The sequence below is a fragment of the Uloborus diversus genome, unplaced genomic scaffold, assembly GCF_026930045.1.
Source record: "Uloborus diversus isolate 005 unplaced genomic scaffold, Udiv.v.3.1 scaffold_667, whole genome shotgun sequence".
NCBI lineage: Eukaryota > Metazoa > Arthropoda > Arachnida > Araneae > Uloboridae > Uloborus > Uloborus diversus.
In genome coordinates, this window is record NW_026558865.1 from 30961 (window position 1) to 48048 (window position 17088).

General features: G+C 29.9%; 1 protein-coding gene across 2 annotated transcripts in view; it reads right to left on the reverse strand.

Moving 5' to 3' along the window:
* Positions 1–957: 957 nt before the first annotated feature.
* LOC129233731 (MICAL-like protein 1) overlaps positions 958–17088 on the reverse strand; it is a 31912-nt gene continuing 15781 nt past the window's right edge. Inside the window, exons 7-12 of one of the 2 annotated variants that reach the window (XM_054867709.1) lie at positions 16259–16376; positions 13699–13801; positions 8868–8941; positions 5988–6102; positions 5486–5535; positions 958–1492 (exon numbers count right to left, since the gene is read on the reverse strand). In XM_054867709.1, coding sequence (XP_054723684.1) covers positions 1350–1492; positions 5486–5535; positions 5988–6102; positions 8868–8941; positions 13699–13801; positions 16259–16376 — 603 coding nt within the window. In that variant the 3' untranslated portion in view covers positions 958–1349. Of the gene's footprint in view, positions 1511–5485; positions 5536–5987; positions 6103–8867; positions 8942–13698; positions 13802–16258; positions 16377–17088 lie in introns of both variants that reach the window. The other variant, XM_054867708.1, reaches the window with a different exon arrangement.

Below are 17088 nucleotides of genomic sequence, written 5' to 3' on the forward strand. Positions count from 1 at the left end.
TATAAAAAAGGTTAAAAGGAATGTCAAAATCAACTTTAAATAATTCAGTAACAAAAACTTATAACTTCTCTTAAACTCAGAAGAAATAATTCATAATAATTTAACATACATATTTGCTGCATTACATTAAAAAATGTGTTACACATAGTTCAGTTACTTATAAGTGCAATTTTTAATTTAATTTGAAAAACAACAAACAAAAGTATTAAAATAGATAAATTAAATTTCATAATTTAAATAATTTAATTGTGAATTAAATTCAGGAATGTTTTGAAAAATCACAAATTAAAGAATTATTTTTTTATAGAAATTTATTTTTACATTACCAATGAAAATAATCAAGAAATTTCATTAGACACATATACTATAACAGAATTAATTAACTTAATGAATAATAATGATAACATAGATAAAAAATATACATGAATTTTTCAAGGAATAATTAAAAGTAGCACAGCTTGCTACAGACAGAAATGCGCATATACAAAATTAAAAGACCTTACTGATTTTACTTGATTTGCAGCAAAACGAGAAATATCAAGTTTATATCAATGTAAGTTTTAAGGGTTATGAAAATGAAAATTTTAGCTTTGTTTCATATTAAGGCACATTATTTATGTAAAACAGTAACAACAAAAATTAAAAATAAAGCAAACACACAGACACAAATATAACGAAACAAATCTAAAATGTTCGTTTTTGTGCGAATTTTAGTTTCATTACTCATAGTTTTTTGATAATTTTTCAAAGATTAGGAGTTTATAAAAAATAGCTTAAAAAACAATACATATCTAATTGACTATTTTAAATTACTATTAAAAATAAGAGCAGTTTAGAAATGTTTTCAGCAGTACTACTGTAAGTAAAATAAAAATAAATAATAAGAAGTGCTAACATTTCCTGTAAATAAATAGGCAGGTTTTTTTTTTTATTTAAGGAAAAAATTTTGACAAATTTTTTTTTCAGAAAAACAATGTGATTCATTTGAAACATTTCATCATTCTCTGTAATCTAATCTTATACACTTGAATCATGAAAGCCAACCCAATGATCAAATATCACTTTGAAAATGTAATGGAAAAAACATTTCCACAATCCAATTGTATATGGTAATTAAGTAATATGAAGGGCTTTAAAACAAAGCACAGACACATTTATTTCATATAAATCTTTTGGAAGCTGACAGTTTCCAATCTATAACCTTAGCTTATTCCTGAGGAATAATTCAATCTAATAAAATAAATATCAGACGAAAAAGTTTTGTAAGCCAATTTTTTTTTTTAAGAAAAAGGAAAACAAAAGTTTAAAATTGTGTGCATTGACTCTAGGAAAATTAATCATTGGAAAAACTAGGATGCTTGTTTTTTACTAAAGATCTTCTTCTTAAGAGTTCCTTTTTTAGAAGACTCACTGGAACCATTTTCTTGATTTTTCTTCTTTTCTTTTTTTACTTTAACTTTTTTCTTTTTCCCACTTTTCTCTTTAATTTCGGCTGTAATTGGTAAGTCACCTGTTAGGAAAGTAATGTATCACCTGATAAAGGCAAACTAAACCCAACAACCAAAGAAAACCAAAAGCAAAACCAGCAAAAGCAAACAAAATTAGCAAATGGTTATAATGTTAAGTGTTAAAATGAGTTAGTGCAAAGAAATGTTAAGTTCTGAAAATAACTTAATAAGCATAAATAAAAAATAAAAAGTAAAATACCAAACAAATCTAAAATCAAAAATGATCCAAAAGTTATCCCAGATGACACTAGAGTTTGTTAAAAGAAAAATGGTGCATGAGAATAATGAAAGCATACATTTGCACATTTTCACACACACACATATATATTTACATTCAATAACATAAAAACAAGTTCAATTCAATATAATAATTATAATGCCAGTAAAATTTAAAAGAGGTATTGAGCTAGGCTTACAGCACTTTTTACTAAGATGATACAGTAGAGAAGCAATTATCCGGAGAGTTCGGGACCATCGCTGTCCCGGATATCTGAATTTCCCAGTTTTCTGGATCGCTAAAAAGCGCTATTGGCCGTTTGTTTATGAAACTTAAATTACTATAATAAATAGTAATACATATTAAAATAAGAAGAAAACGGTTCAGAAATGTTTATTATTGAAAGTTATCCATAAGACCTGAGAGACCCTCACATTTACTTTGAAAAGGGGGAACCCCCCCCCCCCTTTTCCATGTTTTAAAACAAAAGAAAAAAAAGGGAAGGGCAAGCAACAAGTTTTTGAACATAAATGTGCAATTTTTCTACTATAGTATATGAAAAAAATTTGTTTTCTTGACACACTTTAAAAAAAAAATTTCTTTGTAAAGGTTTGGTATTTGCGATTACGGTAGTTATTGATAACTATTGCTTTTGCATTAAGTTCATACCAATAGAAATTTGATTTATGAGTCTTGCGTTTAACGATTTCTATATTCCACCATCAACTATACAAAAAATTCGCAAATCTGGTTTTCAGTGTTTCCCGCGCTTTTCCGACATCACTTATGCTCCAAACGGCTTTAATTAGAGATTATTCAATAAAATATTGCATTAGAATGAAAATATTAATTTCTTTAGCATTCAGTTGGAATAAAACACGAAAATTACTTTTTAATTCATGAAAATATTTCGGAAATGTTGCCCCGTGTTAAGGATAACCCTCTGAAGTTCGTTTTTGTAAATATTTTCCAGAATTATAGATGGGTAATATGGTATTTACTAAGAAACCGCTCAATATTCTTTTAGGTATTTCAAAAAACTGCTTAGTTTTTCAAAAATTCAAAAATTGGGGAATATTTAAAAATGGCGGGAAAAATCGGCAATAGGTTGCCAGTTTTTTGGTTTCCCGGTTTTATGGTTCCCGGATAAAAGGTTCTGCACTGTACTTTCAAATTAACTACAGTCAAACCTCGTTAAACCGACAACCTAAGTGACGAACAGAAAACTGGCAGAAGTTGAGGGTGGCGGTTCAATGAGTTTTCCCTGATCCTGTACAAATGCATATTTTCATGAAAATACATTTGAAAGCATACATTCTTTGTTTCAAATGAATTAAAAAAAAAAACAGCAATTGGTTTATCTGTCACTGACGGTTTGTTCTTTGGCTACTTTTTCCCACTAGAAGTTTCAAAATTATTAGCTACAAATTGATGACTTGCGGATTTACTTTATTCTGAAACACCCAAATTAGATTTTTTTTTTTGTGCCTGTTTCAGATTGCTTTCGACATTTTTTGCAGAACGAGGCAAGAGCAGACGATGTTGCAGAATTATGATACGAACTGTCATTTGTTGAAGCCTGCACACATCAATTACAGGTTAAGCCTCAAACCCCCCCCCCCCCCTTTTCCTCAATCGGAACACAAAAACGGTAAAGAATGAATTCTTTCATAGCTGATTCCTAGCGAAATGTCAAATTGAAAAGGTTGAAAGGGGTGGGAGGGCTGATAAGATCAACTTAAAAATTCATGGAAATGTTGGAAACTTGGGGACTTTGTGCTGCAGGGGTGGATTAAACAGAATAAGAGATAAGAAAGCTGAACATTTTTACCTGGTGTACCTAGTGGCTAATATAAGTGAATTTGAATGGGGCTTAGTTGCATATGCATGTAACATTTCATGATTTCCTTTTGTGCCTTGTCATGGGCATTCACTATTCTAAATGGCTTATCTCTAAGTTTGAATTGTTTGGCATGGTCTTTCAAGATGGCTGTTTAAAGAGTAATATTATCCTATCGAGTATGCAGTTCCTGTGTAAAAGTGGCGGCTGATGGTTTAAGGGGTTACAGTACCTCAAAAATGATGAAACGATCAAAAATATTTTTATTGCTTATTTCAAAACTAAAACCTATTCTGAACACAGGGAAAAAGTTTTATTGCTTTAGTTCAAATATTTAAAAAGTTATGAGTGGTTTTAGGCCATGCTCTCTATGTGTTCTTATGCAAAAGAAAAACTTTAAATTGCTTTTTCTCGATGATGTTTTTTTTTTGTGTTTTCATGTCATTAGAATCCTTAAGGATTTTTTTCTATTAAAGATACAGCTTTAAAGTAATACTTTTTGCAATTGGGATAACATACTTGACAAAACTGTGCATTGGATAAGCATTTTATAAATTACTCAAATGTTTAGAGCATGTTAAACCTTTAAAAACCATTAAAAAAAAAAAAAGAACTTTGATTTTTTACATAATCAATCACAGAAAATTTTCTAATAAACTCATAAGCAAATGACTGCACAGATTTTTAGAGATGATTATAGTAATCGTTTAGCAGAGAAATTTTTTTAAATTAGTGCAAAAATAAAAAAAACCTTTTTCAAAAAATTGAAATTTTCTTCAATTTTTTAAATTTTTTAAAAAGTAGACAATATTTCTAAATTTTTAAAATAAATTATTGGTTAAGAAATAAGTATACATGTTATGGTTTCAAAGAAATATAAAACTTACTTAAATTTAAAAAAAAATGTTTGAAAGGTACTGTGATCCCTTAAGAAGGGAATTTGTACAGCATTCCTATATAGAACGTTTTTTCCACCACCTCTTTTGGCCAACTGAAAGGGTGGTGGTTTTTCCGAGAGAGGTTTAACGAGGTTCGACCATTTTTTTCTGAAACAGAAGTTCTACTCATTAGAATTAAAAGAAGACTTTTCAAGCTTCATCTTTTTTGGTGAATAAATTTATAAAAACAAACTCAACATTTGTATAAAAAATTTTATACTTAAATTAATTTCAAAAATTTCATCTGCCTGGCAGGCATACGGGTGTGGGGGGGGGGGGGGGGAGGATTTCATCAATCATAAGAAAAACAATAAACATCAATTAGCCACCTGAAAGCCAAAAATTGAAAAAACTAATCGTAGTAATTCCTTTGTAATCAAGTTTTTCTTCTTTTTTTTTTTTTTTTGGAAATGTTGGCATGTACGAAATAAATTTAAATAGAAATAATGAAACTAATGTATAATATTATTTCTTTTTAAGCACCAAAATGCAAAAAATGTGTCAATAATGTGTTCAACTTAATAGAAAGAATCTACCTTAAATGTATGGCAATTTTTAACACTTTTGAAATATATCTACAAAATTTTTGAAATATATCTACAAATAAGAATGAAAGTACTCAACTACTGAAGAACAGAAAAAATTTAAAATTTAGCCTAAACTTACTGTTCAGACATAAATTTAATTAATTAAAAGTCTAAAAATTAATAGATCAACAATGAACTAATTAAATGAAAATAATAATAATAATACAAATCAAAATTCATAACAAATTACGATCATTAGAGGATGAGAATTGGAACTAAAATTAGTATTTTTTCTCTCAAAAGGATGAAATAGTAAAAAAAAAAAAAGTAAAAGAAAAAATTGCACACACAAACATTCATGCTTTTTTGACAGCAATAGTTAATTAACTACAGAATATAAAATGATTAGAGATGAATTAGTAAAAATTGCAAGCTATATAATTTAAAATCAATACCATTTTTAATTTCAAGCTGTACTTGCACACTAACATCTTCTTCAATTTCTCTGCACATGAAATGTATAAAAATAAAAATTAAAATATATCAAACAAATATTCTCAACAAATTTATTTTAACAGCACTAAACATTTTGAATCTCTTCAAAATTATCTTTTAAAAGAACAAATATGTTACTGAACGTTTTTTTAAATAAATATTTAGGAAGCATGTATTTACGTAAACAAAATATATGTACATTAGCATATATGTGTAATAAGTAAATGTAAAAAGTAATGTAAGTATAAAAAAACTAAAAATAAAATATATATCAGTAAATATGTTCATTTAAACTTACATTTTGTACCACACACTAAACAAGCACTATAATTTTGTAAATCAAGCATTCTAGTTATCCTATTTGCATAGTATTATTTAAAAAAAATTTAAAATTAACTTCTTGAAAAAATACATAGGAAATATTTTTATCGAAAAATTAATCTAGTAAATTATCAACCAAACCTTCTCCTATCCATTTCTATACTATCAATAATTGAGTTTCGCTGATCTACGATATCAATAAGCTCCATCGTTAATTCTTCTTCTCTTAGTCGATCTTCCGCAGTTTTCTCGGAATCTGAAACACATAGATGTAACATTAAATAACCAACTGTAAAATTTCAATAGCTGAACTTCAGCAAAAATATTTCATCTAACCAGTCTTACAAGTTAAAGGGCTTCATGATTTTGGTTTTAAAAAGACCTAAATAATTTGTAAAATCTGGTTGAAGAATAAAAATGTAAAAAAAAAATATGTATATACAGTCGGATCTCCATATATCGAAGTAGCAAATTGCCGGAAAAAAATTCGATAAATGGGAATTTCGATATATAGAAACAATCTTACTTTATCGTACAAATCTCCTAAAATACTAAAATTAAAGCTAATTTTTGTGTATAAAGCCCAATCTTTAATTTATACGAGCATCGAATTAAATAAAAGTTGATAATTAAAAAATTTACAGAAATTACTTTTTTGCGCAATCATACATCTTAATTCTTCGGCAATTAACTTCATCTGCAACATTAGGGGCGTTTCATTTTGACAATGAAATCGAGAGAAAAGTAAAAAATCAATCTACTTAACTTGAATGATTTTTACTGAAGCTAAAAAGACTAGGAATGACAATCAACAGACAAAAGGGATAACTTGAAATTGATTTTACAGTGTTACTGGTTACAACTTAGATTTGAAATAAACTTGAGGGAATTTAAGAACTCCAGAACGGAACAACGACCTATCTAGGGGTGTGAACCTTCAACCCCAGATTCCTTCTAAATATTGTAGCAACCTTTAGTGAACGTAATATTCTCCCCTAACCTTCATTTTTTGTGAGATAAACAGTCTGAAGTAGAATAAAAATCTACGAATGTCTCGAAAAAATTTTCGATATAGAGATTTTTTCGATGTATAGAAGCAATTTTTCTATGTAATAAACATAGAAATTTTCGATATATAGAAAATATTGCTATGTGGAAGTTCGATAAATGAAGGTTCGACTGTATATGAAAAGTTATGCAACATTTAAAAAAGCTTTAATTTTTTTCTAAAATACAGTTACGTTTTTTTATAATATACATTGCTTATAAGAGCAAAAGCTCTTATGAGAATTTTTCTGCATCAATTTCCAATATGTAATTTTTCTGTCCTTTAAATAGTACATACACTTAACCTGTAACAGGGGAGGTGAAAAAGTAGGATATAAAAGAGGACATGAGGACTCAGAGACTGCTCTACTTTCAAATTTTTTAAATATCGTGTAATTAAGATACATTCCTGTAATTTCCTTTAAATATTCTTTGCACTTACATTAGCATGAATTTTTTTTTTTAAAATTTTGAATAGAAATATATCTTTTTTGAAAAAATTTAACAAGAGCCGTAAGATTTTGAGAAAAATCATATGCTGCAGTAAATAATTTACTACTTGTAATACAAATGAATCTATTATCAATTAACAATTTTGTTTTAATTGTTTAATATATGCAAAACATTTTAGTACCAGAAAATTGATTATATCACGTTACGGGAAAATTTTGACAGTCCTTTAACTACATGAAATACACCGCCAGCTCCGCCAATTCCAGCCGAGGACTGCAGTTTCGTGCTTATTAGCACTCAGCAGCCCGGCATAGGAAAGTGACTGAGCTGGAGGTGGAAAACCTCTTAAGGAAGCCAAGACTGGTAGCTAATACAGAATTAGCACTGCTAATAAGCACGAAACTGCAATCCTCGGCTACAATTGACGGAGCTGGCGGTGTATTTAATGTATTTCTGCCTTAGCCCTGGCTATAGGGCGGTAACTTACTGAATAGCTTTTTAACTATTAGTATTTTGAGCCATTTTTTCAGGAATAAATCAGTCCCTAGAACGTCATTGCGTAACTTTTGTGAAGATTTCAAGCAAATCTCAACTTCATCTAGAATATTTTGCATCTCTTACACATAACGCAATAAAATAAATTAACCTATATCCGCAGTTGTAACATTAAGAGCCATGCCTACTACTGCCGAAAATTGTAACACTGAAGGGGGACTCACAGACCGCTTCTAAAGAATGCAATGAAATTTAAACCAAATGCATGTTCCAGAAGATACTGATAAGCAAGGAAGGTGTTCAAGGTCACAAAACAAAAACCTATTGGAGGAAAAAACCATTCAATTGGACTGAAAATGAAATAGGGGTGGTGGGATGAACTTTTGAGCGGTCTGTGAGATGGCATGTCCCCTGTTATGGGTTAAACACACTGTAAAACTACATTTCCCAAATTGTCCATAAATTTAGAAATTTTGATTGAAGAAAATTTCATAAGTAACTACTGATTAAATCAAGTTACAGTCAAGGCACATAGTAGGCAGGTAATATTATTGACGCTGTTATAATAGAGCCGCTTACTGGTCTTGAATAAATGTATTCTGCTAACTAATATAGTTTTGATACCTAATAAAGAGCTTATAATTTAGCAACAGATTTTATATGTAATAACAAACTCAGATTATACTATTCTTCCAGTTAGATCTAATGGTGGTCTTACTCTAATTTTGAATAATAATGAACTCCTTTTCTATCAATAGTATTAAAACCCCTATATTTTCACTAGTCTGTAACTAATCCGTTACAAAAATCTAATAACCCAATTAAAAAAAAAAAAACTTTTTGCCCAAAAATATGAATGTCACTCATTTCTGATTGTGAATAGGTTTATTACATTTCATTTCCCCACTTATGAAAAAATAAATTTCAAAAAGTAAACATTTATTTTCAAAAAATGAATTTCGTAAAACATTCCTAATTAAACTATATTATTCAAACAAATTAAGTAAAAACTGGTGCTATAATAACCTGGTTTCTCCATTAAAATCCTCAGTTGCTTGTCAATCTCATATTGTTGCTCTTCAAGACGCTGAGATCGTTTTCTGAAAATAAATAAATAAAATGCTTGTAGAGCAATATTGCATAACTGACACTGTGAAATTATGAAAAATTGAAACAAAATTTTCAAACAAGACACTTTTAATTAATGAAATTGAATAAAAGAATCTCAACTAAATCAATTTTGAAGTTAATGAAAATCTCTGCACCAATTGCAAAAATTAATGGCCTCATTAAAAACAAATACAGTACTGTTTGAGCACGGATTGTATGTAATTTGGCAATCTGCCAAGTAAAGACTATTCCATCTGAATGAATCTAGCAGGGTAGAAAGGAAAATAACGATGGAATTTTGATGCATGCGTTTTATAATGTCACTAGTGTCTCATTCATTTATTGCATTCTCTAAAATAAAATAAGGGAAAACAAAAATAGTTACCATGGAAACAACAAAAAGAAAAGAAAATATTTTCATTTCGTTCAGGAACGTAAAACAAAACGGTAAGCTCAAAACTTTGTTGTGAATAAATAAATCAATTAATTTTTGCCGTGAGAATATAAATCGAATATACTTTAGATTTAAAAAAATGTTGCTGAGAGCAAATTTTCATTTTGACAAAACTAGGGCTAAATAATAGAGAGGCAAAAGTACACATTTATAACAAACCAACTAGCACCCCTATAAACTAATATATGCCCATATAATAGTCCATTTCCCCCTATAAACCGGATATTAGTCTTTCCATGTAATCGATGGTCAGACAGTACAAGGTATTCCTGTTCTTAAATAACTTGCAACTGATAACATATTTCATTATTAATCTACATATGCTCATGCTACTAAAGTAAAAATAAAAAAATTCTTTGGCAATCTTTCCATTTGAATCGCTGTTATTTCTCAAGGCCTAGAACAATTCCCATCAAGGTCATTTCTACCACAGGTAGAACTACGTCGTTGGGAAGCTGATTCTTGAAGGTGGCAAAAGGTCAAAAACCAAAATTTCAAGGAAATTTATAAAAATAAGATGCTTATTCTTTGGAGCTTCAGTTATGCAAAAATAAACATATAGATAAAAATGTCGAATAGGTTTTTGTAATTATTATAACTTTATGAATCATAACAATAATTTACATGAAGTGATAGGAGGATTAGTAGTCTCTTTCAGGGATAGATCCTTGTTCTTTGGGGAGAGAAGGGATTTGAGGGGGTTCAAGAAGCGAAGATGGCTACCCTTGTAATAGCAATTAGCAGCATCAGTGGTGAAAAACTCTATTGCTGTTAGTTTAAATTATTTTATTTAATTCAAGTACATGTTCTAAAATATTTATTACATTCAATTTGATGCACATTATACATTATAAAGGATTTAATTTTTTTCTGTGACTTGGGTGAAAAAAATTCAGTTACAGTCGAATCTCAACTTACGCGAGGGATGCGTTTCAAGACCCCTTGTGTAAGCCAAAATTTCACATTGTGAAAAAGGGTGGGTATACGAATTTTTTATTAACATACCCAATTATTTTACACAATTTTAAACAACTCTCAAACAATTTTTTCAATTATTATCTATATATTACACCGTTTCTTACATAAAGAGCCGAATTTTTGATGTATTTTTTAAAAAGCTGCATTATTCGACATAAAGTACTGTTACGATGCATAAAATCAATTATCAATGGGGGGGGGGGGGGGGAGAGACATAAAATAAAGCAGTACGGTATGTACAGTATGTAGTAATAATAAAGCGCTACACTATAACAGTAATGTACAGTAAATACAATAGCTAAATTAAACTTAAAAATTGAAGATGATGATTTACGCTGAGTAATCAGATTGTCATCCTAATATATTTTTAAATTCAGTTGTTTTGAATTTACTTTTTTAAAGTTTACGTCGATGGTAACACTTTTCTTCCAGGGTTTCTTTAATCAACAACATGAGAGCAGCTTCCAATTTCATATTGTTTGCATTTTGCTTAAAACTACCCTGCAAGCTTCATATTAAAACGAAGTTCTGAACTTTTAAAATTACCTTTGATTGACTTTTAATTGTAGGTATGGAAGATTCACTGATACCTAATTTTTGTGATAACCTTCGATGCACCTTTTAGTTGTTCAAGCATATCAAGAATGTTTACCTTTTCTTAAATTGTCACAAACCTTCTCGTTTTCTTTCCATATTCACCAACTTCAAATGAAACAGCATGCTTAGGTGCCATAATATTTCATCATATTTCAGATTTTGAACTTAAAAAAATTAATGAAAAGTGTGAAGCAGTTACTTTTACACACTAACAGAGTGCTGTTTAGACCAGTGTGGTCTGGGAGCTTTCGCAGTCAGTGATACTAAAAGTATGGAAGCACATTCATGAAACCAATATTTAGTAGCCGATAATGAAATCGACATTTAGCACCACTTTTTCTTTCCAAGTATTTTCAAGTTGCAAGCGAGGAATTTGCTTAAACTCGAAAATTCGTCACTCGTGAAAAATTTACATTATAGCCATTTTGCGTAAGTCGAATCACGTTGTAGCGGGAGTCAACAGTATTTGTAAAAGCAACACTTTTTCTCACTATACTAGTGGTTTTAAACATTAAATAATTGTTATAATCATAACTGATTGTATGCAAAAAAAATCATAAACATTATTCAATCATAAATAAATGCCCAGAGAGCAAATACTCTCATTATAAGGTGCTAACGGTTCTGCAAATAGTCGTCCCCCATTTCAACCATTTTTAAGGTCATCATAGCCAGTTCTAGTGTATATGTGAGAGCATACTATGCAAACAAACCATGAAATATAATTCAAACTATTAGTTTATTGTGTTAAAGAGTAGGCTTATTTTCAATGCATTATGTGTTTCCTTTAAGTAATGCTGAAAATAAAAAATTAATATGGAATTGAAATTACAGAGACAAAGTATTATTCTTCAGTTAAAACTAATTAAGGTAAAATGGTTTTAATATAGTAACCACTCGTTATATCACCCTTTTCGAGGGACAAAGAAAAAACGCAATATAACCGAGGTCTTTAAAAATAGTTATTTATCCAACATACAAGTAAATTAGCATTCGTTCTTTTTGACATGATTTTCAAAAGGTCGTGATGTAGTTCACAAATGTACTATCTCACGTATTAAAATTTAAACAGGATTGAAATTTAAATAAAAGTCAGCGTCAGAAAGGTGCAAGCATCAAATGCCGAATGAAGATGATCTTTTTTAGTTACCTCAAGATAAGAATGAACATTCCAATACCCTATTACTCCCCAGTAGGCTTTCAATTTGCTGTAGAAAGGATGTGAGAAGTAAAAGTAACCATATTGTTTCCAGAAAACTCTTTTGGCCGTCCAAACCATTCTTCCTTTCTTTGATGCAAATCCAGGCTTGTACAACCAAGCATAAATCTTTTCTGTACTAAAAACCAGTCGGAGAAGGGCGTATGTTTTCTTCTAATTGCTGGCAGGCCAGTATGACACCTACCTGCTATCTCTCACTCATTGTAAAGGGCTTAGTATCAATACAAAAGAAAATGTCAAGTAGTTTGCAAACCATCTTAACCTGAAATATTCTGTGGGTATATACATTTGGATGACAGATATTGCTGCTGCTTTTCCAGCGAATTCAGAAGAATAAATTAATTAATAATTCCTTTTTTTCATTGACAAAATAAAAAAAAAATGTCTTGCTTTGAGTAATACCATATATTTTCATACATGGTTTCAAACTTAATCCTCCGTGTACGGGTCTCGCGGTTTGAGCAGGGAATCAGTTTCGTCCCTGACTACGGGTCACCTGAAAATAGTGGGCTATGAATCCCCCCCCCCTTATTTTAATACTGATCTCGCTATTTCCCCAGGTAAGTTAAAAAAGCCATTTATGCTTATTTTTGCTGCTAGATGGCATTGAAGGGTTCAGAAATTTCTATTCTCCTGCATGATTTCATTTTTGTTTTTCTGTGTATTTGTAAGTTCGTCTTACATAGCCTTGCTTTATTTATTTATTTTTTCACTTTTATTTTGTGCATTCTAAGAAAAGTAAACTGAAATTTTTCTCTCAATTTTTCTGATTTATTACAAAATTTCTGTATCATTTTACCAAGATAAATGGTTAAAAATTATTGTTACCTGAAAATAAAAATATTGCATTATTTTATTACCTTATAAAACCTGCCCGCTGAAATAGCGGGCGCCATATTATGTACTGTTTGTAAATGCAAAAGCTAATAAAATTCTTGTATTATTTCAAAAGAACTGATAAAGATGTAAATTGCAATATATGTAAGAAAATATGAAAAATATCGACCCGTACTTCAGGACTGGAAAGTATAAAAACTGAGCTGCATGTCGAGGATTAAAGCAAGATTTTTTTTTTAAATGCTTTAATATTTTGGGACACAGAAAAAAAGAGCAACACATCATAATGAGTGATATACCGAAGGCTAATCTACCTCAATTCCCAATCCTAAAAACTTTTCCGGACACTTGAAAAATAAATAAATTGTTAATCTAAACGAAAAACAGCAAAATACCATAAAATTTTAATTAGAAGGATTTCATTATTATTAATTACTGCACTTGAGTAAATTGTAAAAAAATTACAATTTTAAAGCAGGGTAGCATTATTCACTATCCCGTAGAACGGTAGAAAGCCTTTAAACAGCCCTGTTTACCCAGTCTTAATCAAATTCATCATAAAAAAATTCAACAACAAAAGTAAAGAGAATGAAACTTTTAGAAAACAGTCACAGAAGTAAAATGTTGAAGAACAAAGAAAAATAGTTAAAAATGTGACTTACATATACATTAATTCCGCTTGCCTCCTGAAAAGAGCGTTCTTTTGATTAACTAATTCAAACAGCTGCATTATGTATTCTTCTTCCTCAACAGATGGTTCTTCATCTGGAATATGAAAAATCGATAAATTAATGTTATAAGATGGATTTCATGCCCTAAACAATATATGCTTTCTGTCAGGATTGGCAAAAACTCGGGTTTTTTTTAAAAAAGCCCATGGACCCAGGATTTTTTGGGTTTTCTTAAATAAAGCCCAAAGAAACCCAACTAAAGAGGGTTTTTTTTTAAAGAAATGTGGGTTTTTTTGTCTTTTTTTATAGAAAATGTGGGTACTTGTAGCATATTGTAGCATAAGTATATGGACAAAGCACAAAAATTGTCTTGGGGTAAAAAAAACCTGGAAAATTCAGCGTTTTCTAAAGAAAAGTATAAAATATGACGAAACCCAAGAATGGTGAAGTTTCAGATTTTTTAGTTTCCATGATTATCAACAGTTAAGGCAAAGTTACTTCTCGAGAGATAAACTATTGTTCGTTTCTAATTACTACATTTTTTTTTTTTTTTTGAATTTTACTTAATTGTATTTCATTTTGTAATGCAAAACTACTGTAGAACCTCAAGAAGTTTAAATCCCTTTTTACTGAATTCCAGCTTAATCAAGACATTTCTTTGAATTTTATGTTGCCTGTTTTTCTTATTCTGTGTACAATGTAAGAAATATTAAACTTTTTCGTAAGGTAATGAAAATACTGTACATCCTATTCCGTTTTTTTTCCGACTGTTTGTAAAACCTGTTAATTTCTAAAAAATATACCTTGTTTATTTGAAATGTGTAACCTGTTGGTTTGCAGAAAATAATTCACATGAAAGCCTTTTAGCTAGAGTAGTTTTCTCTGTACAATCTACAAATATTGAGAAAATCAGACGTGACAGGACTTAGTCAAGATTTGAGTTATTTAATGACCAAATAAAGAAAAAAGTTATATACATTTATTTAAAATCTTTGAAGTATTTTTTTAATGCCATTAAATGTTAAGAAATACTATTAAAGTTCAGAATTCATTTTTTTATGTCTATTGTCTGTGGTGAAGAACAATTACAAAATAAGTTTAAATTGTGAAAGTATTTAAATTAATTAATATTTTAAAAAACTTCTCAGAAAATTTAAAAAACCCAAAAGTGGGCTAAATAATGGGAGTTTTTAAATGGATTTTTTTCAAAAAAGAAAAAAAAAAAAAAAAACCATTGGGTACCATTCCCGCCAACCCTGCTTTCTGTACACAAAAGTTAAAGTTGCAGTATGGATGACAACACACCATTACTAAAAAACATCTATAATTTAAATTGAAACATAAATGGTATTTCTTATAACACAAATACAATTCAAATACAAAACTGACAACCAGCAACAGGCTCTGGACCCAGCTAGGCTGGTCTCAGTCAATTTTTCAATCTTCAAAGAAGATCAAAAGCCCTCTCAAAACTATTCACTCCGTTGCAAGCAACAGTTGCTTCTGGTAAACATTGATGCCATGAAGCAGCATTTTCTTTTTCAAACTGTATACAGACCTTTAGCCTGAGCTTTCATTCAGCCTCCCCTTCAAAACCAACACTTCGACTGATTGATTAATTGGAAGTTTTATTTATTTACTTACTTTTTGCAGGTATTGATTGAAATTATAAAATAAGGGGTCTTTGGATATACCTAAAACAATACTTTTAAACTTTTGTTAAAATAATAATAATTATTATTATTATTATTATTCTGCATAAATAATTTTACCCTTAGAGACTTTTTGGGCCCCTTTAAAATTAAAGATCAGGGCCCAGGCAGGGCTATAGTTAGTTCCTGTACAGACCAGAGACCACGCCAATTGCAACTCATCTATATGTGTATCATATTTTCTTTATGATTTTGGAAGACTAAATTTTTATGTAAATTACTTTTGTGAATGTTTCTACATAAATTCAGTGCACAATTTAATTTTATGTATGATTAAAAAAAAAAGTCAGATTAAATTTGAAGGATTCAGTAGTATGCGCCCTACATGCCACAGATTGAGTGTTGTTGGTGTAGGACTTCTTGAGCTTCTAATCTGACTGTGTATAGTGTGATTATTTACCTACATCAATCTTTTTATGAAAAAGATCTGGTGTTTCCATTTATGTTTAGGGAAAAGTGAAACATACTAGGGTTAAAGGAAACATGAATTCATTCACTAATAAACAGTCATAAAGTCAAATTTTTCATATCTGGTTATTCTTAGATTGTAGTCTTGGACACCAAAACACAAAATTTTATGTCTCATTTCATCCAAAAGAAATTATTTAAATGAAGCATTGAAAATGTGATCTTTTTTATCGCAAGTGACAGTATATCAAAGGAATGGTCTTTTAGTGTCGTAAAAAGTGTTCTATACGAAGGGACATGTGTTAGTGTTCAAAAAATGCTCTTAAATGTGTTCCTAAAAGTGTTCTAAAATGTACTTTGAAAACATAAAATAAAAATATAAAATACAGATATAAAGGTAAAATGAATTTCCATTTAAAAATAACTTTTACCTTTATCTCTATCTCGAATTAGAAGCTCTATTTCTCGACCTTGTCTTTCGTACTCTCTCTGTTTTTCTTCTATTTCTTTCATTTCTTGCATAATTTCTTTGAGAGGAATTTTCTTCATCTTAAAGGGAAAAATGGTTTTAATTCATTTTAAAATACATACTGTTGTACAGTTTTCAATTAAAAACTGAAAAATTGCCACTAGTGAACAGATCAATGGCAGATTTAATCTGTTTTGAAATCATAAGAGCTTTAATGTCCACTTTGCGCAAGTAAATAACACAAATACAAATGTAACAACCAGAAACAGGCTCTGGGCCCAGCTAGGCTGGTCCTAGTCAATTAATTAGTCCCGAATAAAGATCAATGGCCCTCTTAAAGCTATCCACCCCCTTGCCCATTGCCGCCTCTTCCGATAAGCAGTTCCAAGTGCCCACAACCCTACCAAAGTACTAGTTTTTCCTAATTTCTAAGTAGCCTGAGATATGAATAGCTTAAAACAAGGACCCCTCGTCTTGCTTTCTGTGCAAAAATTTAATCCATTAATATGTTTCATTTTGATAAATTTAAACAATTGGATCATGTCCCCTCTGACTCTCCTCTGCTCCAGGCCATACATATGCCTTTTAAGTCTGGTATCAAATAATCTAAATCTGAAAGTCTCTTTACTAATCTAGTAAAGTTTTTAATAGAAAATACATTTAACTCCTACAGCCAAAGTAACAATACTAATATTTGACACGCATCTCTACCATATGTGCATAAATTTGAATTATCTTTACTATTAATAAAGCTGAAAGTCTCTCTGTCCGGAGGATATCTGGATGTCTGTG